General features: G+C 41.5%; 1 protein-coding gene across 1 annotated transcript in view; it reads right to left on the bottom strand.

Annotated features, from left to right (window-relative positions):
• CDH13 (cadherin 13) overlaps positions 1–23,966 on the bottom strand; it is a 1,016,810-nt gene that overhangs the window by 780,472 nt on the left and 212,372 nt on the right. Inside the window, exon 2 of the mRNA XM_028501894.2 lies at positions 15,972–16,083. Within this exon, the coding sequence (XP_028357695.1) occupies positions 15,972–16,083 (112 nt within the window). The remainder of the gene's footprint in view (positions 1–15,971; positions 16,084–23,966) is intronic.

Raw genomic sequence — 23,966 nt, 5'->3', positions numbered from 1 at the left:
TGAGCTCACCACAATGAGATGGAATAATCTATACATATGTGTATTTCCACCTTCCCCTCTCCTCAAAAGAAAGGCAAGGTTTGAGTCCCAGAGGCTCAGATCTTCCCTGGTGCACAGGTGAGTGCAGGAAGAATTTTGCATGCTGACACTACCAGAAGTTTCTAAAATACAGTGGGCTCTTTTTAGACTGGGAATGGGTTAGATCCTGAGGTATTGTCTACAGACTTTCTGGAACATTCACTGTGCATTTTCACATTTTAAATGTGGCCCTACAGTTAAAAACTGAAATCAAACAAACACACACAAAAAACTGGCAGTTCCTAAATTTCTTTAACATCAAAACATTTTCGCTCATTGTGCATCCCTGCTATCATTCTGTAGAACAGTTCTCCATTGACAGAGGTTTGGGAAGATCTGACTAAGAACAAATACAAACTCAGTATGAGGCCTGAGGCCACCCACATCAGCTCAACATAGCTATTAAGAGCAAGAACTGAGACCATGTGTGTCGGCCTGACTTGTTTTTTGCCTAGCAAAGGTAAGACAGTAAACCAGTGAAGACTTCAGTTTGTTTCAGGAAATTAATGAAGATAAGTCTACTTGAAGGAATAGTTCTACTTGGACAAACAGCTCACTTATGAAAAAATAACATACTTATAAGACTTGCTTTAAGACTTACCTAAAGACCTTGCTAGTATGTCATTAACTTGACCTGAAGTCAGTTTCTTACAGTAAATCACAAAAGCCTAGACCCATCCCCCAAAACCCTATAAATATCCTTTCAGACTTCTACCTTCTGAAACATTGCTAAGATTCTGTCAAAGCGGTGTTTCTTATGGAAGTGAGCTTTAATAAATGTACCTTTATGGACTTCCAGCCAAGATGGAAGCATAGGCAGACACACTTTGCCTCCTTGCACAACCAAAAGAAGGATAACAAATTTAAAAGCAAAAATAGCTGGAACTGCCAGAAAATGAACTGTATGGAAGTCTGATAACCAAGGAGTTAAAGAAGAAAATAGAAGAGGAAGTGAAGGCTATGAAAAGTGAAATAAAGAAAAATATACAGGGAACCAATAGTGAAGGGAAGGAAATTGGGACCCAAATCAAGAATTTGGAGCGGGAGGAAAAAACAAACATTCAACCAGAACAGAATGAAGAAACAAGAATTCAAAAAAATGAGGAGAGGCTTAGGAACCTCTGGGACAACTTTAAATGTTCCAACATCTGAATCATAGGGGTGCCAAAAGGAGAAGAGGAAGAGCAAGAAATGGAAACTTTATTTGAAAAAATAATGAAGGAAAATTTCCCTATTCTGGCAAAGGAAATAGACTTGCAAGTCCAGGAAGCTCAGAGAGTCAAAAAAAAAAAAACATTGGACCCAAGGAAGCACACATCAAGGCACATCATAATTACATTACCCAAGATTAAAGATAAGAAGAGAATCTTAAAAGCAGTAAGAGAAAAGGAGACAATAACCTACAAAGGAGTTTCCATTAGACCAGGGGTGTCAAACTCATTTCCACTGGGGGTCACATCGGCCTCGAGGTTGCCTTCAAAGGACCGATGGTAATTTCAACTCCTTAACAGTTAAGGAGTAGTTACATTTATATAGTCCTAAAATTATATCAGCCCCTTGAAGGCAACTGTGAGACCTGATGAGGACACTGGTGGAAACGAGTTTGACATCCCTGCATTAGACTATCAGCTGATTTATCAAAAGGAACCTTGCAGGCAAGAAGGGGCTGGAAAGAAGTAGTCCAAGTCATGAAAGGCAAGGACCTACATCCAAGATTATTGTATCCAGCAAAACTATCATTTAGAATGGAAGAGCAGATAAAGTGCTTCCCAGATAAAGTCAAGTTAAACAAGTTCATCATCAGCAAACTCATATGAAATGTTAAAGGGACTTATCTAAGAAAAAGATAAAAAATATCAACAGTAAAATGACAACAAACTCACAATTATCAACAGCTGAACAAAAATAAAAACTAAGCAAACAACTAGAATGGGAAAAGAATCACAGAAATGGAGATCACATGGAGTGTTACCAGCAGGGACGTGGTGGGGGGAGAATGGGAAAAAGGTACAGGGAATAGAAGCATAAATGATATGCACAAAATAGGCAGGGGAAGTTAAGAATAGCACAGGAAATGGAGAAGCCAAAGAACTGAGTGTATGACCCATGGACATGAACTAAGGGAGGGGAGAATGCTGGTGGGAGGGGGAGTGCAGGGTGGACTGGAATAAAGGGGAAAAAAAATGGGACAACTGTAATAGCATAATCAATAAAATATATTTTAAAAAATGTACCTTTGCTTTATTAACATGAGTGGTCTGGTGATTTTTGAAGAATTTATACTATGAGCTGTTTGGCCAAAAAACTAAAAACCCTAACGTGGGAGCCTACATGATGTCTGACCACAGTGGCTCACAGATACCTTTCCCCTGTGGTCAGAATTCAGTACTGCCCAGGGCCCCGGCTCATTTAGACCAGAAATCAAATGAATACCTTTGATAATTATTTGCTTAGGCAGGATAATAAGAAGCTAGGAAAATTCCTTGACAAGTAAAATAGGAAACAGGCTGATAGCTGAACAAGTAGGCCGAGCAATTTACAGCCAGATGCAGAAGGTCACCTCCCTAGAGATAACATCTAGGCCTCAGTCATATCTCAGCTCCAGGCCCAGAAAAGCAGCAAAACCAGGTGGGCGATGCCGGGACCAGCTGCAGTGACAGATGCACCCCCGTGCCCTGGCACTGACCAATCAGTGGAGAACATGACCTTGAAAGGGTACGCCTGGAGAACTGAGGAATATTCTGCTGAAACCTTCCCCTGAGACCTCCCCTAAGCTTCCCACCTGCCAGAAAGAGAGAAAAGCCTCAAGATGAAGGACTCAGGGAATGGGAGCACTCTGTCTCTGGGGAGCAGCCCACACCATTCCCTTCCCCCTCTTCTTCCCCCCACAGGTGAGACTGTCCTAAACTCTAAGGTCCTCAGGAGAATTGCAACCAGGGGAGCAATGGGCAGCGGCAGCTTGTCCCTGAACCTGTCTCCAAGGTCCCCCTTTTCTCTGACTTTCCAGTGAGTTCAAGCAGCCCAGCCTAGCTTCTCCTGTTGCTCCTTCTATCCTAGACCCTTCCTCATTTCACTGTCCCCGGCTTTATCAAACGTCCTCTCAAAGGCACCTGGACTCACATTGTGAAATCTTTCTTACATGAAGTCAAGAACCCACATACTACTGGCTGGCCCTGGGCAGACCCCCTCAGGGCCTGATCCCGTGTCTGGTAACACTTGGAGCCCGTTTTTTAGGGATTGAGTTTCCAATTGCTGGACCTGTCTCCCAGACCACAGAGGGGGTCCTTGATACCATGCCAAGTCAATAAACTTCTCTTCCATCTAATAAAGACACCCAAACTGGAAGGTATTTGAAGTTTGGCTATTCCTATAAAGATATTCAAATACTACAAGTGTGGTCCACAGATCAGTGTCCCATGCCCAGAGGAGCACGGTGACTGAAAGTACTTTAATAGAGTAATATTATGCCTACTGAATCTAATTTCTTTAAAGCTCATATTTTGTATATCTTTGTTTTCTACCTTCACTTTTATAGTAATAGTTTTTATTAAGAAAAATTATTTAAAACTTCAAAAACAAAAATGTGTTTGGAGACGGAGAAGTTCTTTCAAAGTCATATACAGGCATCACTTCACAGGTCCACTCAGTGATTATTTAATTGTGTAGCAAAATATAATTTGCTCACCTCAGTGAAGTTTGCAGATTTAGTAAAATTACATGTTAATTTGTAGATTTCTGCATACTAGAGATGCAGATAATATTCAGGAGGAAAAATAACCCCAACAGTTACAGTCACTACGCTGTAGGACGTTAACCAGCTTTATCTGTAACGTAGCAAACTTGTTCTAATATTTCATTATTGAATTGACTACAGATACCTCGCTCTTCCAGTGTTCTTTGAGTCAGACTTATCATCTCATTGGTCTACTTTTTCCTTGATGAGTTTGGACCTGTGTTCACTTTATATTTCTGAGTCATGTTTCTAACTTATCAAAATTATATTTGACTTTAGTTTTTAAAAAAGTATCAGCCTGCAACGCATGAAACAGAACAAAATAAAAACCAGGCTTCCACTATAGAATTGAAGGGCACTGTTCTAGCTCTCTTTGGGTTTCCACTGCCGAAATTCTTGAACTTCCTTAGATTCCTGTTCTTAGCGAGGCCTGTGAGCCACATGTTACCTTTCGTTAAATCCCTTTGTTTAAAGTCTGAGTGGGTGAGGGTTTATCAGAACTGATAAAGCCACTAGATAGTAACCGTAACCGTAGCTAACAAAGTGCTTTCTAACAGAGAACACCCAACTGCTCCTTGGGTATCTGAATAGGCTATGCCCGTCGCAAAAACCTGCTTGATCAAAAGTGCACACGATGAGAGCAAAAACTGCATTACGCTATTCCAAAAGCAAAACAGGCAACTTTGGACAAAAAAAACAAATTTTATGCACATTTTAGGCCTCACTCACTCCAAAACTTCCTTGAACTTGCTCCAAAATAAGCAAAACACCTGGAAGCTTAATCAGAGCTGCCATGCACCATGCTCTATTCTGTTGCTCCTTCCTCACTCTGGAATACGGACAAGGGCCTGGTTCTAGCCCATGCCCCCCATGCCCTCCATCCCCTTTGGACACTGGGAATAACCAGGGACACATCCCCACCTGACAATCCCAGTTACCCCCTAATTTCAGTTCTCTCTGTTATTAGTCTTGTTTCCTTCTTCAGTGCCTAGCATTTCCATCCTGATTTATCCCTACTCACCCTCACTTTCTGTTTTTAATATGACAAAGTTCCTTTGACTAAAAAATGCAGTGCTAACTATATTCGTTGGAGGTTTTGACTCATACTTTGAACTGTTTTCAAGCACTAGTTATTTCTTTCATGTTATTCAAAATCGGTGTTTCCTCATTTGGAATCACCCCTGCCCCCATGGGATTTAATGTATACATATGAAAATGAGAAGCAATTTTAGCTAAAAATAGACCTTCTGGGAGGTCTCCAGAATCAGCTGACACAGTTCAGAGGAAACTGGATGGCTGACAACTGTTTTGGCTTCCGAGGGGAATCAAATAGGCTGGTGCAGCAGTTGGCCCGTCGCCAGGGATGGCCTGCCAAGACATTATTTACCAAGTTGCTCACAAGTAGAAGCAGGGTTGGGGGGTGGGGCTGGAACCTGGAGGCTGGGCCACCACCACACTCCGCAGCCCCAGAAACAGCTGAGATGCGAAGAAGCCAACGGGGTGTTTTGGGGTGTTTTAGCAGGACAGAGGGCCGCGACTTTCCAAGGGAATGCTCTCCTAAGGAGTGCAGTTTGCAATTCTGAATGCCGAGAGGATCACCATACCCAAACTGTTTTCATAACTCATTTGGCAGCAAGACCCAGCCTGAACTAGTGTGATGGTATCTGTGGCCCTGGTTTATCCTCCTTAGAGTAAATATTCATTATCTGCTGCAGAAGTATCTGTTTTATTACAGGATGCTGCCCCAGACCCTCCAGTGGAGTTGTGCAATATAAAGCATATGTACTTTATTAGTTCCTTGAATTCTGAAACATATAAACGCATCTGGATCTGAGGTGGGGAAGAATCACTTCTTGAGTGATTCTTTTGAGGGAACATCCGTTTAACACTTAGCCCAAAGAGACCAAACATGAGAGGACAGTGTGTGTGGGTACTGGGTGGGGCAGGAGGCATGTGACCCTAACGCATGAAAACGCCTGAAAGAAGGACTTAGTGAGAACAGGAAGAACATGTGTTCTGTGTCAGAGGCGGCATGAGAATTTATTGAAAATTCTCTGTGCCACCTTTGGCAGACAACAGCGCTGCTCATTCCAACAGCATCGTTCTGTAGATATTCCTCTCCCTGGCCTTATTCTTTCAAATGATAAAGTCAACCAACCTTTATAAATAGCTTGCATATGGCAGACAACTGTCCTAACACTTTTGGTTGGAAATACTGCACGTTGTAAGTGATAAGCAGTCCAGCTCAGGAGTCCACACCAACGGCCCCGTGAGGCTCTCACGGACAACCCAGTCTGTTCTCGAAGGAAAGGACAGGAGCGCTGGTGTGGGAGGGGACTGGGTACAGCATCTCACGTGGAGAGAACGTGCAGAGTCAGGAGATCAGAGCAAACCTGCACCACTGGCACTTCTTTTGAGACAATGGGTCCTTTAATCAACCTTTATGCCCTCACCTATAAAACGGGATTTACAATCCTACTTACAAAGCAATTGCTTTGATTTAAATGGATAAAACAGTATCCCCTTTCCTGGACCACAGTAACTCAAAATGAAAATCCTATTCTCATCCTTACTACCTGGTCCCTTTGCCTAATGTTTACAGACCCAGTCTTCACCTGGCTGGGTCCTTCCGGTAATTCAGGTGTCAGCTTCTCAGAGAACACTTGCTTGGCCATCCATTTCTATAGCTGCCTTCCAGAAATCTCCCTTCATGGTACTTATCATCAGCTTTTCACATAACATGTTCTGTGTTAACTGTTTATTCCTATCATGCCTATCTCTTTCTCTCCACAAGAATAAAGCCTCCAACATGGAAGGCATCTTTTGTTTCTGGATCAAAGTTTTATCCTTTGTACCTAGTACAGTGCCAGGCATAAGGTAGGCGACGATTCTGTTTCTTAAATAATTGGCTGAACATATGACAGAGACTCCACATGTTATTTCCTTTCTTAAATCCTACTTCTACCTTCACAAGAGGAATGTCAGTTTGGTCTAATACAAATAATACTTAGGGGTATTTTGACCGGCAGGTATTTGTACCTTTTGCCCTTTTGCTTTCAGACCAACAAGAATTTCCATGAAAATTAAGATGAGAGGACAGAGGGCACAACAATTACTAGAATGTGTGTGGATTGGGTCTGTTAAAGGATAAGATCTTCTCTCTCCTCAAACTATTTAAAGCCATGCTTAATCCTTCCTAATTTGTTTTGATGCCTTACTCATTAAGAAGCCCAATTCCTGTGGTTCTAATACCTTAAATTAGGAGGTTTTCCTGCAACATCCATGTGTTCCTGTATAGCAGTTCCCCCTTACGCACAGGGGACACGCCCCAAGACCCCCAGCAGATGCCTGAAACTGCCCATAGTACTGACCCCTATGTTCAGGGTGTGGCAAAAGTAGGTTTATAGTTGTTTGTATAGAAAATAATATCATAATTAATAAATAATAATAAAAGGGTAAACTGTGTTTCCATACTCACAGCTGTAAACCTACTTTTGCCACTCCTTGTAGATTATGCTTTTTCCCTATACATACATACATACATACATATGTACATGCATACATACATACATACACATCACAGCTTCTTCTTGGCATATCTGAAATGCCAGCATCACTACTCTTGCACTCTGGGGCCATTATTAAGTGAATAAGGGTGACTGAACACAAACACTGTGATATTGAGACAGTTGATCTGATAATCGAGACGGCTACTAAGTAACTAATGGACAGGGAGTGTACACAGTGTGAAGACACTGAACTAGGGATGAGTCACATCCCTGGCTGAACAGAGTGGGACAGTGTGAGATTTCATTATGATGTTACTCAGAATGGCACACAATTTAAAACTTATGAATTGCTTATTTCTGGAATTTTACATTTAATATTTTTAGACTGCAGTTGACTGTGGGTTACAGAAACTGAAGGTAACAAAACAGCACATAAGAAGCGGAGTATTGTATTCATAATCCTTTGAAAAAAAGCAGAGATAAAGAGAGTTAGTCCAGCCCCAGAACTATGTAAGAAGACACTCAACAGGTTGAAGAGTGAAGCCATATGGCAGCACTAAGAATTTGACAGAGTGCTAATGAGACAATCTGCTGACCAGCACCACCAGTGAGAAACCTGGTGTCATGGCTGTCCTCGTCCCCTGCCACCTAAAAGACATTTCCATTGGCCTGTGTGCTGGGTTCTAAAAATTCTCATGCACAGAGCACAGCCCACAGTCACACACTGTTAGTATTGGAAGCGGCCTTAGCAACAGAATGAAACACCCTTGTGGTGGACTTTCTTGCTGTTGCATGCCCAGCATCATTCCTTTCCTTCAGAGAATGGCCTCTCTATTTCCCCAGGCCTGGCCAAGAGGTATACCCAATCTCCTGGCACATCGTGACTGGTTCAGGAATAGGTACACGATCCAAGCTGGATCAAGAGAGTTAGCCACAACATGTTTGCTAGAACACTTGGAAAAAAGATGCTCTGGGTTGTTAAGCTGGAGGAAAAAAGCCTGGAGGTTCCGGTGGCCATCCTGGTGGAAGTCCTCTGAGAGTGAAGGGCACCAACGCTACAGAAAGCGGAGCTGAGAAGTGAAGGGGATATGATGGCATCACTAGAGCCTCTAGATCCAGCTCAGTTCTTAAAGCCAGCTCAGACCCTGCTTATAGAGTTAACATTTAATCCTGACAACAAGTTATTGATGTTGTTGTCATTATAACATTTATTTTCCAAATTAGGAAACTGAGGCACAGTCAGCTTTTTTCCTCCTCTAACTTGCCCAAGATCCTTTAGTGACACTGGGCTAACCTTAGCAGATTTGGATCCAGGCGGCCTGTGTCTGGGGTCTGTGTTCTGGAGGCCAATATCCCAGAAGTTATGAATTTTTCAGAGTGAATTTCTCAGTGTGGACAACAAAGTCCTTTCATTAAACACTCCAGGCTCCCACACTGAGCAATCAAACAGAACATGTCTGTGGGGCAAATTTAGCCCAAGGGCTGATAGTGTGACTCGTCCAGTCTATTTATTTCTTCCGTTCTCCTGATAAATGTCAAGACAGCTCCATCTGCATCTTCATTCCTCATCTTCATTCCTCATCTCCTAGGCTGTCTCACTCTGTTATTTCACGTCTCCCAATCTTCAAAGTATAATTTAGGACCCAAGTCAAATGTGAGGACCTCTAGCATTTTATTATTCCCCCCCTCAACTTATATATGTGTTCTTTTTATTCTGCAGTTATTTTATTATATCATTTTACATTTATGAAGTGAGGTAGTATAATTCATTTATGAGAATCCTAATAAATATTAATTGACTGATTACTGGATTGTTACAAATATGTTGGTGAGAGGAAAGGGCAAACACATAAAAATATATTTCTATAGGACTCTGTTTAAATATAGGAAAAACTCTCATTAATGTAAATAGGAGTCCACATTCTGGCCCAAACTATAATCACCTTCATAATGATAGAGTGAATTAAGTGACATCAGAGTGACTTTTCTTGGCATATCACAATAACTTAAAATCATACCAATTGAAACTTCAACCTTATTCACATCTTTCCAGACTGTATAAGTAATTTCATTAGTCAGTTAAATAATCTCACTAATCAGGTCATCAATCTCCCAACCTGGAGTAAATACAAGTTAGTAGTGTGATGCATAACCAGAAAATGGGAAGGAAATTATCAGTTTTTGTTTAAAATCACTAAAACAGAAAACAAAAACAAAAGCACTTAGGAGGTTCTTAAAGATAAAGAATAGAGACAGAGAAAAGCCCAAATCAACACGAACTGGGGAAACTTCCCCACCTGCCAGGTTGGAAAGTTCATTTATTACCATCCAAATGATATCTTCCCAGCAGGGTCAAAAAGGCCTTTGTTTTGACATTTCATTCACTGGCAATGCATTTCCTGTGTTGGGATGCAAAACACCTCTCACATTGCTTTTTCATTAATTGCCTTCATTTTTCAAGTTCCCTGTTTGATTTATAGTCAATTAAAAACACCCTCAAAACCCCTGACTCATGTATGTTAAGTACAAATATGATTAATGCAATGCGATGCACTCCATGGATGACCCACCACCAACCAAGGTCAGTGTCAAGGTGGGATTGCCCAGTAATGCCTTGACTAAAGGAACTCACGGGGAGGGTGGAAAGCAAGGAACGCAGGGTCATTAACAACCTGGCACTGGATCCATCCAAAACAAGAAAAAAGCAGCAATTTTTCTACAATTTTGTATATTACAGAGGAAGAATAAACTTGGCTATGGACAGAAAAAAATAAAATGCAGTAGGAAGGTCTCTCTTTATCTCATCCAGGTCGATAAACGTGGATGGGAAAATTAAGTGACAAATTTCCTTAATATGTTACCAGCAACAAGAACAAAAACTACAAGATGCTAGACTAGAACTCTGAGAAAAGCCAGGGCACTGAAATCCTGGGTTCATATCTTGATGTCACCAATATGAGCAATGCGACTTTGAGTAAACTGCTCCATCTAGCCCAGCCTTAGTATCCTCACCTGTAAAATGGGCAGATGAGAGTGTTTTCCCCAGTAGCTGTGATGGGGTTCCAGGGGCCCTCCATACTTAGAGAATGAACAGAAAATGTTGGCTGTGAAGACCACTGACACCATGACGGTCAGCACTAGGAGTGCCTTTTAAAAATCCCAACATTTGTTCCCAATGTATGCACACTTGTTATATTTTCTAGGAATGGTCTCTCTTTGCTAATCAGCACAGGCATGCAGCCCTTCATGAGGAACTCTCTTAAGAGTTATCCCTGCCTCTCCCAAAAAATGAACACATTGAAACTTCAGAAGAATTACTGGAAAACTCAAGAGCAAAAATCCTAATGGCCACCTAATGCCTTGGGTTAGTGATTTCCCACCAAAATAAGGTAAACACAGACATTTTGGTGTACTTTTTATAAAGCAAAATGTACTGAAACTAAAGGAACACCTCTTTTCTGTAATTAGTCCTTATTCCTGTTTTGTTTTTTTGGTGCCAAATGACCTTTTAAAAGAATATTCTGGCCAAAGTAAATAGAGGTATTCATCTTATTTATTTGCTTGCTTTCTTCTTTTTTCATATCCACATGTAAGATAATGTTTTAAAATGTAGTCTTATCAATCCAATATTAAAAAAAGAAAAATCTGCTGGTCCAAGAAATTCAAATCCTAGGATCACTCCTTTAGATGTTTCTTCATCTCTTCAGAATGTTAATGCCCACAATTTATCTTCTAAATAGCTATGTCTAGATGGCCGCTATAAGGAAACTGAACCTATCTCAGGTCTATGAATAAAAACAACAATAATTATAACAACAGTAATAATGATAGTTATAATAAAAGCAGCTTCCATTTATTCATAACTATGTTCTAAGCACCTTCCCATCAATTACTGCATCAACTCCAGCAGTAAGGACTGTCATCCTTCTTAGAAAGATGACATAATTCAAACTTGAAGATTCAAATAACTCACTCATGGTCACACAGCTCACATGTGACTGTGTCATATGTTTAAACCCTAGTCCATGTGAATTTAAAATTATGTGACCTTAATCACCAGGAGGCTGCAATTGGAGTCCATTCTTCTCAGAACCATTGGAAGGCGAGGTCCCTCCCTTGGGTGTTTCAAAGGGGCGGCAGGGAGGAAGCTGACAGGCTCAGAAAAGAACACGTCCTGATGGGAAAGGCAGGAGGTAGTCACAGGTGCATGACCTTGCTCTCCTGCTTAAACTCTGTCCTCTCTCCCATGTAGGCCCAACTTACTCTGAGGTGGCTGCCGCCTTTCGTGGTCTATTTCTGTCTCTTCATGAGTCTTTTTGTGACTTAGGTCACACTGCTTTGTTAGTATCTGGGCAGAGATTGTGAGCACGCACCAAACACAAGTGTTCCTCTACATTTTCCAGCCTCGCTTGCAGTTAGGTTAGTGCTATGACTAGATATGGCCAACAGAGTGGGGCAGAAACAATACATGTGTCTTGTGAGCCAAGGTGGTCAAGTACCTAGAGTGCCTTCCCCACATTCTTTATTGTCCTCTTGGGCATCAGCTTGGTGACACAGGAGTGATTGGAAAGCAGGAAACGGCAGGACCAAGTTGGAAGTAGCCTAGGCCCTCAAGTTCCTGCATGGAGAGCAGCCGCTTGGAGGAGAGTGGCCTAATCTCCATCCACATGACCTTAAAGAAAAACAAACTTCTAGTCTGTTAGGTCACTGGGGTTGTTTGATACCAAGCCTGTTCTGACTAATGCGTGTTCTTTATTAAGTGTGAATATGTGTAAGTTTGCATTTTAGGTGAACTCAGGTGTGGCGATTTCGTCCTGTGTATGTGTGGTCTAAGGGCAGTGAGCCATGAAGATGAACAAGGGAGGAAGAAAAGTGCTGAACTGACAGTGGCTAGGTGCCACTGGGCTGTCCCTCCTGGACACTGGTGGTTGGAGATGTCTCCCACTAATAGAGGCTAGAGAGTCATGTGCATGGTTTTCCCCAGCAAACGTGATGATCCCCGGTCCCTCCAAAATGCCAGAAGTTGTGTCTGAGCTGACAGACGCAGAGCAGAACGTGCTGTTCTGTAATTCTGCATTACACAAAAAGTCAGGGGCTTATCACTGGTTTCTTTTTTCCATATCAGCTGGGTGGCTGCTCAGTTTTCCAGACCAGCTCTTCCTCTGGAGCCCAGGTGTCAGCTGGGAGGCTATAAGCAGGGCTGTGATCCAAATTCCATGGTGCCACTACGACGGCTACCAGAATCACATGATTTCCATGTTGCAGGAGAAGCAACCGCACCAGCCAATGTAAGACAGTTCAGGGTGTCGGAGGTCACCATGGACTCCTGCCGTGAACCCCTCAGGGGTTCATAAGACTTTAGACCTTGAATAGATTATCTCCTCTCTGAGTTTAGGCTTTCTAAGCTGTCTTCCCCTTTCTTCTCGTACTTCTCATCAAAAATGGGAATAACTACACATCTTCCCAGCTCACCTTTCAAGACTGAGATAAAGCCAGGAAAGTTTTGTCCAAGTTATCACGAGTTGGGGGCTTTGCATCACACAGTGAGAGGCAGGATGAAAGTGCTCCCCTGGTTACATTAGAAGAAATAGTGGAATGCCATGTTTTGATCCTAGAAGCTTGTTGAAAAATGGCCTTTTAAAGACGAAAGCAAGTATAGTTAGTGGAAAGGAGAGTAGAATAAAGAGTTATTGGGATGTGAAGAAAATAAAAGGCTTTGGAACAACTGAGGGAAAGATGTATTGAAGTGAACAGTGAATAAAATATTAGGGAAATAAAAGAAGTGGAGGTGACCATTAGTAACAGTTAAGGTAGAAAAAGATAAGTCATTGAGAATTGAGAAGAAAGATGAAAAAAGATAAAAGGGAACATTACTGCCAGAACAAAGAGAGCAGGAAGCTGCAGACAGAATAAACATTCCCCGTAACTTGCTAAAAGCCGAAGGCAGTTTGGTTGAATTTGAGTCTGGGGTATCAGCACATATACTAGGTCTGTCAGGCAAGGAGACAACACTTTCAGACAACTTTATAGAACAGTGAAATTGTGGATATCAATTGGCTGATCAGGCTGTGTTTATACCTTCTACAAGACAAAAATTTGCAATGATTGGAAACCAAAGCTCTTAAATAATGCAAAGATAAAGGAAAAATGCAAATGACAAAAGCCCAACGGAATGTTACTACCCTGGTTTCTTTTAACATCTGTTATTACCTAGAACTTCACATTATATACCACTAAAGTATCCCTACCATTTCCTGGACCTTAGCAGTCAGCTTCATGTATCAAAATATCTTAACACTGTCCGGTTTTGTTTGATCCCTTTTTGTTTTCATCCAGACGCTAGCCTCGTGTCAGAATGAGAGCACTCACCACTCACTGGTTTCTTAGTTAGTCATGTTTTTCAGAGACAGAGGGGTCTTGTGTTGAACTATAAAGAAATGGATGAAAGAAACTGAGAATGAAGGAGGAAAGAGGGAGGGAGAAAGAGGGCAAAAGGGAACGGGGAGAGAGAGACTTAAAATGTTGGTTAAGAAAAATATTTTGGGTTTTTTATTTTTCCTTCCAAGTGGAGTATTGTAATACATTGCTACTATTTCTGGAAATTCAGATTTACCAAACAATATTCAGGAGGCATTCTCCAATCTGTAAAAACTTTGTTCTTCATTTAGGCACAATTAACCTTATTCACAGGGTCTACACTCATAATGACCTACGTCCTGCTTTGAGATGAACTCAAATATTCCATACTAGACCTGCTCTCTGTATTTTTCTCACCCTAGTAATACACATGGACCCTACAGTTTCACTGAGAGGGGTAGTCAGATTTTACTGATCCAGCAATTCGCACACAAATTCGCATACAAAATTTTAACTATCCTCAATTCTCATATCCCTAACTTTTCATGAATGTGTTATCATTGATAATCAACCCAGTTCCATTTACCACTTAATAGCTTACACAGAACCAACAACCATAACCCTCTGACTCACTTAGGGGATTGAAAGAACACACACACACACACACACACACACACACACACCAAACTGTGATATTGGAATGTACAGTATGGTCTAGTTTAAATTAAAAAGATCCCCAAAGTATGATTGTTTCCAGTTTCTCAGCAGTGAATTAGAAGCTGTTTGGTGTAGTGAAGATTACAGAAGCAATCACATTTACGGGCCTGCTTTGCATACCAACACTATCATTTTTCACACTCAGGGTGGCTTCACATTTCCACACATGTTAATATATCAATAGATTTGGGATAATCACTGGGGGAAAAAAGAGAAGAGTATGTGTGTGTGTGTGTGTGTGTGTGCACGTGCGTGCATGCGTGTGTGTGTGTGTGAGAGAGAGAGAGAAGACAGATGAAAAGAGAGCCAGAAAAATGGTTCTTGCAAACCAAGTTCTGTTTGAAATATATTGATTCTGATTAATAGCAGAATCAAAAGACAAATGAAGGTTCCTGATGGCCTGACCCAGGAGTCACACTCAGGGATCAAATTAATATGAAATCACATATTGGAATTCACTTATTGTGCCAGTCCTGCACCTTGTCATTACAGACTCTAATTATTGAAATGATTTCATTGGCGTAATTGCATCAAGATGTGCCTGGGCTTCACCTTGGATAACTCCCTCGCTGCTCAACACTGCATCTTTATTATTGTGTTCCTTTCAACTCTTTAAATGTGTTCCAGCCTCATAGGACAATCCAATCAAGCAGGCTTTTTTTTTTTTAATTTTTTAAACATGCCAGCCACATCATTCAGGAATGAAGGAATGTGGCTGGCCTGAAAGGCAAACCTGAGACTACAGGGGCAAATGTACAATTATCTTCCCTGAAGGAACCTCAGAGCATCTCAACAAATTACACCACTGTTTTCACATCCTTCATTGCCAAATGCTAAAGAATAGTGCTCAAGAGCCTTCAATTAAATTGTTATTTGTCTAACATCAGTGTTAAACTCCACTTTGCTAACACTATATTTGTTATGCATTTAGCAGTGCATCCCATGCCCTCAGAGATTAAACAATATATTATCAGCATTAAAAAACAGGGAGGTATTATAACCATAGGCCTGAGCATATTTTAAAGAAATTAACTGGAATTTGGGAGGATTTGAGTTTAATCCACAGAATAGCCAGTAGAGGTTTTGAATCTTTCTGAGGATGATCTTACAGCCTTAAGAATGAGTTTTGAATTCCTATGCTTAAAATTTCCTGGAAGCCAAGATCCTGCTCTCACCTTTATTTCGATCTAATGCCATGGATGACAAACTACAGGTAGAATAACAGTCCACAGGAAGGCAATGGTTTTGCTCTGAGGGATCTGCCCCAGCGAAATGGATTTTACTTCCTTTGCACAGAATAGTACTCACTTTGGAAGGTGGTAGTCCCCTTTTCTGGGAGCAGTTAGGAAATACTCATCAATGATAAAATACTCAAAAGAGACACACATCACTCTATTTGCCTCTAAGCTGTCGAGGCTCTATGCAAGACATTCCACTCTGGATCAAGCAGAATAAGAACAATGAGCAGAAAATCATTTAAGGAACACCACATCCTGAGGCACATTAACAGACATTGGTGAATTTAAATATGACATTATGCAAAAAAAAAAAAAAAAACAACCAGTGGCATCACTTACAGTTTAGAATCGCCTGATCCTGGATGAATTCAACTGGCTGATCTATATGGAACAGTTTCTGCTGAAATCCAGGAGTGCAGTCCAAATCTTCTGCAGATGTTAGCAGCAGCACCTGAGAAAACCAAAGCCATCAATATTTTAACAGCAGCTCATGTGTTTGCCCTACTAACTTGTACCAAATCTGTGACTTTTAGAAATGAGCTGAGGATTTAATTTAATTTCCCAAATGAAGAGGTAAGTTGATATTTCTCCAGTGGTTGCCAACAACTTTGTTTTGGCAATGAGATTTGGAAAACGTGCAAATGGGAACAGCTGCGGCAGTTTCCATTCAGTTGCAGTTAAAGAAATAACTTCGTCAAATTTTTACACCTGCTAAGAATCTCACTGCAGTTTCCACGTGTGAAATTTCATTACAGAATCTGTCAATTTCATAGAAGCCTGAGCTAAAACTAACTTCACTTTCATAAAGAACCATTGTCATCTATGAAGAGGAGGAAAACGAACTACTTCATTGGAAGTTACTTCTAAAAGGAATCTAGGGCCCACTAGAACTTCACAGTCCAATATGGTGGCCATTAGCCACACGTGGCTACAAAGCCCTTAAAATGTAGCTGGGCTGAAATAGTCAATACAAAATACATGTTGGATGTTGAAGACTGAATTCCAAAAACAACATAAAATATCAATTAATAACTCGTGTATAGATTATATATTGAAAGGATAATATTTTACAGATTGGACTAAATGTTAGTAAAATTAATTTCGCCACCTTCCTTTTACTTATATAAATCTGGATACTAAAAAATTTAAAATTTACAATTGCTTCCAAAGGCTCAGCTTTGCCTTTGCAAATCCTTGAGACAATTTGTCCAGGTGCCAAAAACTTAGGATATCCTGGCCAAGATGGAGCCATAGGTAGACACACTGTGCCTCCTCGCACAACCAAAAGAAGGGCAACAAATTTAAAAACAAAAAATAACTGGAACTGCCAGAAAATTGAACTGTATGGAAGTCTGACAACCAAGGAGTTAAAGAAGAAACATTCACCCAGACTGGTAGGAGGGGCAGAGATGGGTAACTAGGCAGACAGGACTCACAGCAAGGTGGTGGTTGGCAGACTGGGGCAGGTGAGACAGTGGCTGGCAGGACGGACAGTTCCACATTTGTGTGTTAATAAACCTGGAGGGACAACTGGGGAGCGAGACAGACCATGCCACGCAGGGTTCCAGCACGGGGAAAACACCTGTGGGGGTTGGGGTGGCAGCAGTGAGAGAAACTCCCAGCCTCACAGGAGAGTTCACTGGAGAGACCCACAGGGTCCTGGAATGTATACAAAATCCACCCACCCAGGAATCAACACCAGAAGGACCCAATTTGCTCATGGGTAGCAGAGGAAGTGACTAAAAACTGGCTGACAGCTAAGCAAGCAGCATTGTTCCCTCTCGGACCCCTCCCCCACAAATGGGGCCACAACTCAGGACGTGGGTTGTCCCACCCTGGTGAATACCTAAGGCTCCACTTTACAGGTGCACCACTAAGAAATATGGCCCAAATGAAAGTGAAGATCAAAAGTTCCAGAAAAAATACAACTAAGCTATGAAGAGATAGCCAACCTGTCAGATGCACAGTTCAAAACATTGGTAATCAGGATGCTCACAGAATTGGTTGAATATGGTCACAAACTAGAGGAAAAAGTGAAGGCTATGAAAAGTGAAATAGAGGAAAATATACAGGGAACCAACAGTGAAGGGAAGGAAACTGGAACTCAAATCAATGGTTTGGAGAAGAAGGAAAAAATAAACATTCAACCAGAACAAAATGAAAAAATAAGAATTCAAAAAAATGAGGAGAGGCTTAGGAACCTCTGGGACAACTTTAAACGTTCCAACATTCAAATCATAGGGGGTGCCAGAGGAGAAGAAGAAGAAGAAATGGAAAACTTATTTGAAAAAAATAATGAAAAAGAACTTCCCTAATCTGACAGAGGAAATAGACTTCCAGGAAGTCCAGGAAGCTCAGAGAGTCCCAAAGAAGCTGGACCCAAGGAAGCACACACCAAGGCACATCATAATTACATTACCCAAGGTTAAAGATCCTTATCTTTAAAGCAGCAAGAGAGGAGACAGTTGTCTACCAAGGAGTTCCCATAAGACTACTAGCTGATTTCTCAAAAGAAACCTTGCAGGCAAGAAGGGGCTGGAAAGAAGTATTCTAAGTCCTGAAAGGCCAGGACTTACATTTAAGATTACTCTATCCAGTAAAGCTATCATTTAGATTGGAAGGGCAGATAAAGTACTTCCCAGATAAGGTCAAGTTAAAGGAATTCATCATTACCAAGCCCTTATTATATGATTTAAAGGGACCTATCTAAGAAAAAGAAGATAAAAAATGTGAGCAGTAAAATGACACCAAACTCACAACTATCAACAACCTAACCTAAAAACAAAACAACAACAACAAAAAAACAACTAAGCAGACAACTAGAACAGGAACAGATTCACAGAAATAGAGATCACATGGAGGGTTATCGGTGGAGAGGGGAGAATGGGGGAAAACGTACAGGAAATAAGAAGCATAAATGGTAGGTACAGAATAGACAGGGGGAGGTTAAGAATAGTATGGGAAATGGAGAAGCCAAAGAACTTACACGTACGACCTATGAACATGAACTAAGGTGGGGGAATGCTGGTAGGAGTGGGGGTTGAGGGCGGAGGACAATAAAGGGGAGAAAAAAATGGGACAACTGTAATACTATAATCAATAAAATATAAAAAATAAATAAAATTTAGGATATGTGTTTTAGAACATAAAACTGCATGGCGCACCTCTGGGCAAGGGGTAATTTATTGTAGTAAGATAAGAAATGGCTGTAGGTTTAATAGGCAAATATCTAAGTCTCATGAAGATAGGAATTACTTCTCTTTCTTCACCTTTAATGTGAAGTACCTACCACATATACTGGCACAGAGAAGATGCTCCATATACTCAAATTATGACTCTCAACATTTTCATCCCTTCCTATATGGCTAGCACTGTGCTACATTTGTTAGACACATCATCTCCTTTAATCTCCACAATAGCCCTATGATGTATCTACTATGATGTATCTAGTATAAGATACATTTTTCAGAGAAGGGGCCTGACATCCTAGTGAGGCTGACATGCTTGCCCAAGATCCACATTTAGGATGGTGAGCCAGAATTTGAATCCAGGTTTAAGGGCCCTTGGTCAGAGCACCTCTCATACCCCTCAGGCCTTCCATGTGGACAGGACTTTGCCTTGTTTTGCCTGAGATATTTCTCCATAGCCTGTGGGAGGCTGCTTTACCTGACAATGGTACCAGCAGTGTTTGGAAATTCACAACCCCTGGAGGAGCGCATGACCATAACTGATGAGAGTTGGTGCACAAATACCCTAGCTCCCTCGCCTCTCAGGTGAGATATCTAGGAAGCAAATGTTCTGTCTCCTAGTTTCCACTTGGACTTGAGCTCCAGTTACCACAGTGATATCTGACTTGATAACTCACTGTCCATTAGATACCTTCTCCTCCTTGGCTCATTTCCTCATCTCCTGGTTTTTCTTTTTTTTTTTTTTTTTCTGATACCACCCTCCAAATAAAACTCCTTGCACTCAAATCCTTGAGTGCAGCCTGAGTGTTTGTTTCTTGGGAAACTAAACTTTGATACCAGAACACAAGCTCTTAACCACGGAACACAGGCTGTTGATGGAAACTCATTATCATCCCTGCCAGCAGACTCAAAGGAGTACACAAAAGGTTGGAAGCTGTGGAACCGTGGAACCAAGGCTTCTCTCTAAATACCAGCCCTCTGAAATGCACTGAACCTCGAGGAACAAGAGCAAGAATCAATCTCTGGAGGTTCACGGTGTGGCCAGCCTGAGAAACATCAGAGAAATCGGAATGGGAGAGTCATCACCCTGATCGACATCATCTTTTCTAAAATCAAAGGGGGAAGGATGCTATAGTCAGTGTCTGAGAAGTTCTCTTTTTAAAACTGCCTCTTGCTTAGAGAGCAGGCTCTGGCTAGATCACTTCTGAAGCAATCATAATGCTGACATCCCATCTGGCACGCACAGAATGCAGATTCAGGACTCAGAATAATTTGCTGGCAATTTTGCAAGCAGAAAATCTATAACTGGCCAACATTAATTCAGTTAAACAGCAAATGGTCAAAGGTTGCCTCCAGGCACCCTGTGTCTACAATTACACGTTAACCTTCTAATCAGCTAATTCTGCCCTCAAATTCCAGACCAGTAAACCAGTCATTCTACAGGACTACAGGAGGTGACGTTTCTCCAGGGATCCTGAGTGTGAGAATCCAGAACTGACTGAGTGTAGGGGTGAGTGGAGTCCCCCACTGTTGTGTCTCTGCAGCTCACTCTCTGCCCTCATTCCTTGGCATGCTCTATTCAGGGTTTCTCTGGACTCATAAAGGAAAAATAAACCTTTTCCACCTGCTGACCCTCAGGGTGAGTGGGAGTGGTGGGAGGAATCTCAGAGGCTCCAGCTTCAGCTTTGTTGTGCAAATTCTTGGGTTACTTCATGCTTTTATATTATTAATAATATAAAATAAAATAATGTAAAGGCATGCAGCACTCTCCTGGGCAAGGTGTGGCTTAGCGAGGTAAGAACTAGTCAAATAATATATTCGCTCACTACTCCCTGTCTTCATTCATTCACTTGTGCCCCAATACTTATTACGCTCCTGGGATTCAGTGAGCACTGAGACAGGTATTGTCCTGGAGCTTATAGAGAAACACTAGTCACTTTACTTTGTTCATATCTTGGCTCTGACCTTCACTGACTAGAAGATTTGGCATTTTTCATAGCCACTCTTTGTCTCAGTTTTCAAATCTAAAAAAATATGGACAGTAAGATGTGCATTGGGAGGGGCTGGTAGATTCAATGGGAGGATGACGATAAAGCAGTTAGAACAGCGCTGCACAGAATATAAGCATTCAGTAAGTGTTAACTGCCAATGAGAACTAGAAAAGGTGAGAGACATTAACAAATCATAATTTAATGTATTGATTAAAATTAAATTTTAACTTGAAAGGAAATTATAGGTCTCTTCAGGAACATGTAAAGCTGGCAGATCAGGAAAAGTAAACCCACAGAAGGGACGTTTCTGCTTCCATCTCAAAGATGGGTCAGAATTAGCTGGGTAAATAGAGAGGAATAGAAACCTGTCTTATTAACCAACACACTGTCTGCTTTCACATGAATTCCTTTGTGTCTCCATGGGTTTCGTGGAACACATCTCTAAATTGGCAAAACTGCAGTTAAAAAAGAATCCAGGCTAATTTGGGGTTCCCAAAAGTTGAACATCTGACTACTCAGCAGTGGCAGAATGTTCTAGCTATAGCTATTGCCCTTTGACTTTTTCAGCAGATTTCAAATAGCATCTGTGCATGAATTTGTCCTGCATGCCCACTCGTCAAGTTCAATGGCAGTGAGTTTGGTGGTGGGACATGAAGAAGCATCCTTTGCTTGAGAGTGAGCACTTGGACATTACTCCAAAACTAGACAAGTCTTCCTCCAGCATCATCAGATGTTACTCATATAAATATAATAATACCTGGACATACTTTCCCCCAAACCCTCTTTAACACTTCCAGAATATATGCTGCGGGCAGCATTCCCAATTTGTCTTTAATGTCACGCAGTAGTGACCATTCTATTAGGTTCTTTTGTTCATTTATGCCTTTGCTTGCACCTCATAAACAACAGGCTACCAATACACCTGTGAAAGCTCAGCAAAGATCAAATTTTCTAATCTTGAAAGGATTTCTATTACTGGAAAATTACATCAGCCTACTTATGAAAACAGGCTCATGTTCAGACATACGGTAAGCACAGGACAGAGCCTCCTTGGCTCTGTATGAATCCCAGTTTACCAGCTGTGACCTTGGGCAAGTAACCCTGAATCTCAGTTTCTTCAGATGGAAAATGGGAAAAAATAATAGTATCTTATAAGTTATTATGAGGATTAAGTGATTTAATTATTGTAAACAGCCTTATGTAGTACCAGGCAGATAGTAAGTGCCTAGTCAATGTTTGCTCTTATTATTAGTAGTAGGGGTAGCAGTATTTTTATATTATGTTTAAACCAATATACATAATTCACTGATGTTCCCCAGTATAGATATTCATAAATATCATTAAAATATTACTTTTGTTGCTACTATGAAACTGTTCAGTAGTAGGCTGTGCTCAGAGATATTCATTGGAAAGGGAACAGCAGGAACCTGAATCAGGTAGGAGATCAGGAGGGAATTTGCATCTCGGGGTCAGCTGTACAATAAGAACATCAGTGCCTGTTGCCAGCTGAGTTGTGCTGCTTTGGGAGGACTCCATGCATCCTTCAAGATGGCACCTCAGAGCTCTGTCCGCTGTGTAAGAGCCACTGCCTTAAACCTACGCATGAAGAGACATCCTTACATCACGCTCTTTATGCCTGCTTTTCCTTTTAGCTCCCATTTCTTTGCTCCATTTTGAGCTTTCTCTTTTAAATGAAAAGGTTTTTGTTTATCCTGACAGGTACTGATTCAAGAACATAGCCAACTCTGGAGTTTGCTTCCAGGAAAAATGCCTTTTGTTTTGTCCCAGACTACAGGTTTCCAACTGGCAGCATATGGGATGGATGTGGCCAGCAGAAGCGGTTGGTTTAGCCAGGGCAGTCTGCCATAAAAGTTAAATTATCATGTTATGTAGCGCACACCTCTCTGAGCTGTCGTCGTCTGCACTGCTCCCCGTGTTCATGCTCCCACTCACTGACCCAGTTATACAATTGCCTGGCCCTCTAGGCATTTGAGTTTGCAACCCTGTTTTAGACTTTGGAAATAAACTCTTCAAGCAAAGAACTTTTCTTGTTATGAGTCTCCAGTTACTTGTCACAAGAGTTTCCATAGCTGTGTGCTGTGTTGCAGTAATTTTGGCCACATGACTAAGCACTGGGCAACAGGAAGAGGGTTAAAGGATTTTCATAACTTCTAGGCCTGAACCTTGAAATGCCCTCCCTTTTTCATCTGTGCAAATGGGAAGGAAGGACTTCCAAGATGACAGGGTCTCCCAATAGAAAGAACCCAGAAGTCAGTCACTGCTTAAAGGGCAAGTACCTGGGAGAACTGCCCCACAGGGAAATTCCACTCGCTGTGTGCAGTTCCCTGAGACTGGGCGTGGTTTGGTGTAGCAGCTTGCCTGGCTGACTGTACACTCAACAGGAAGAGATAGAGGCAGAGGATCCTCTGTACTACGGCATCACAGACACACCCCAGAGGCCACGGGAAAATATCTGAACTGAAGAAAAGCTCTACACAACTGTATTTGAGCAGGCATAAGTAAAAAGAAACTTCTGGCCACAATAAATTATCTCAGCAGGCTGTGGACTCCCTCAGAGCTCATCCTCTCTGAAGCCAGCTCCAAAATGGTATTTTCCAAATGAACTCACTAGTGTCTCCTGGCCCCTTGTTGTTTTTCTTTCACTGACTCACTCGCTCTTTGCTATTAGTGCGGATGGACAGTTACTTTATCCTTGCTGCAAAACACCTCCGCTTTACTCTTGTCAAAGTCAGTCTACTGGAATCAGTTTGGAGGGACTTAGATTGGCAGGGAAGAAAGGTTACTATCTCTGACTTGCAGGATATAAAAATGTCACGGCCACATGTACTTTGATCGATTCTTTATTCTGCCAGAGACTAAAAACCCAGAGTCCTGGGAGGGTTTATAAAGGTGCCTTGCCCACAGGGAAAGCATGGAGAAAAGAGATGCACACGCACACAAGGCACACTCATGTGTTGTGTACATACAAGCACACACTAAGCAGCACGTGGAGGCCCTCACGGTGTCAGCTCATGTCATCCACCTTCATTGCTGTTAATGTAACAGATGCTGAGAAATAATGCTGTGATTCTTGGGAAAATACAGGAGGACAATACTTCCAGTTTCCTGAGTCCTGATGTAGCCTTCATATACAT

This window comes from Phyllostomus discolor, chromosome 12 (assembly GCF_004126475.2).
Source record: "Phyllostomus discolor isolate MPI-MPIP mPhyDis1 chromosome 12, mPhyDis1.pri.v3, whole genome shotgun sequence".
NCBI classification, from domain to species: Eukaryota; Metazoa; Chordata; class Mammalia; order Chiroptera; family Phyllostomidae; genus Phyllostomus; species Phyllostomus discolor.
The sequence above is the reverse complement of the archived record's forward strand: the minus strand, read 5'-3'. Positions and strand labels throughout refer to the sequence as shown.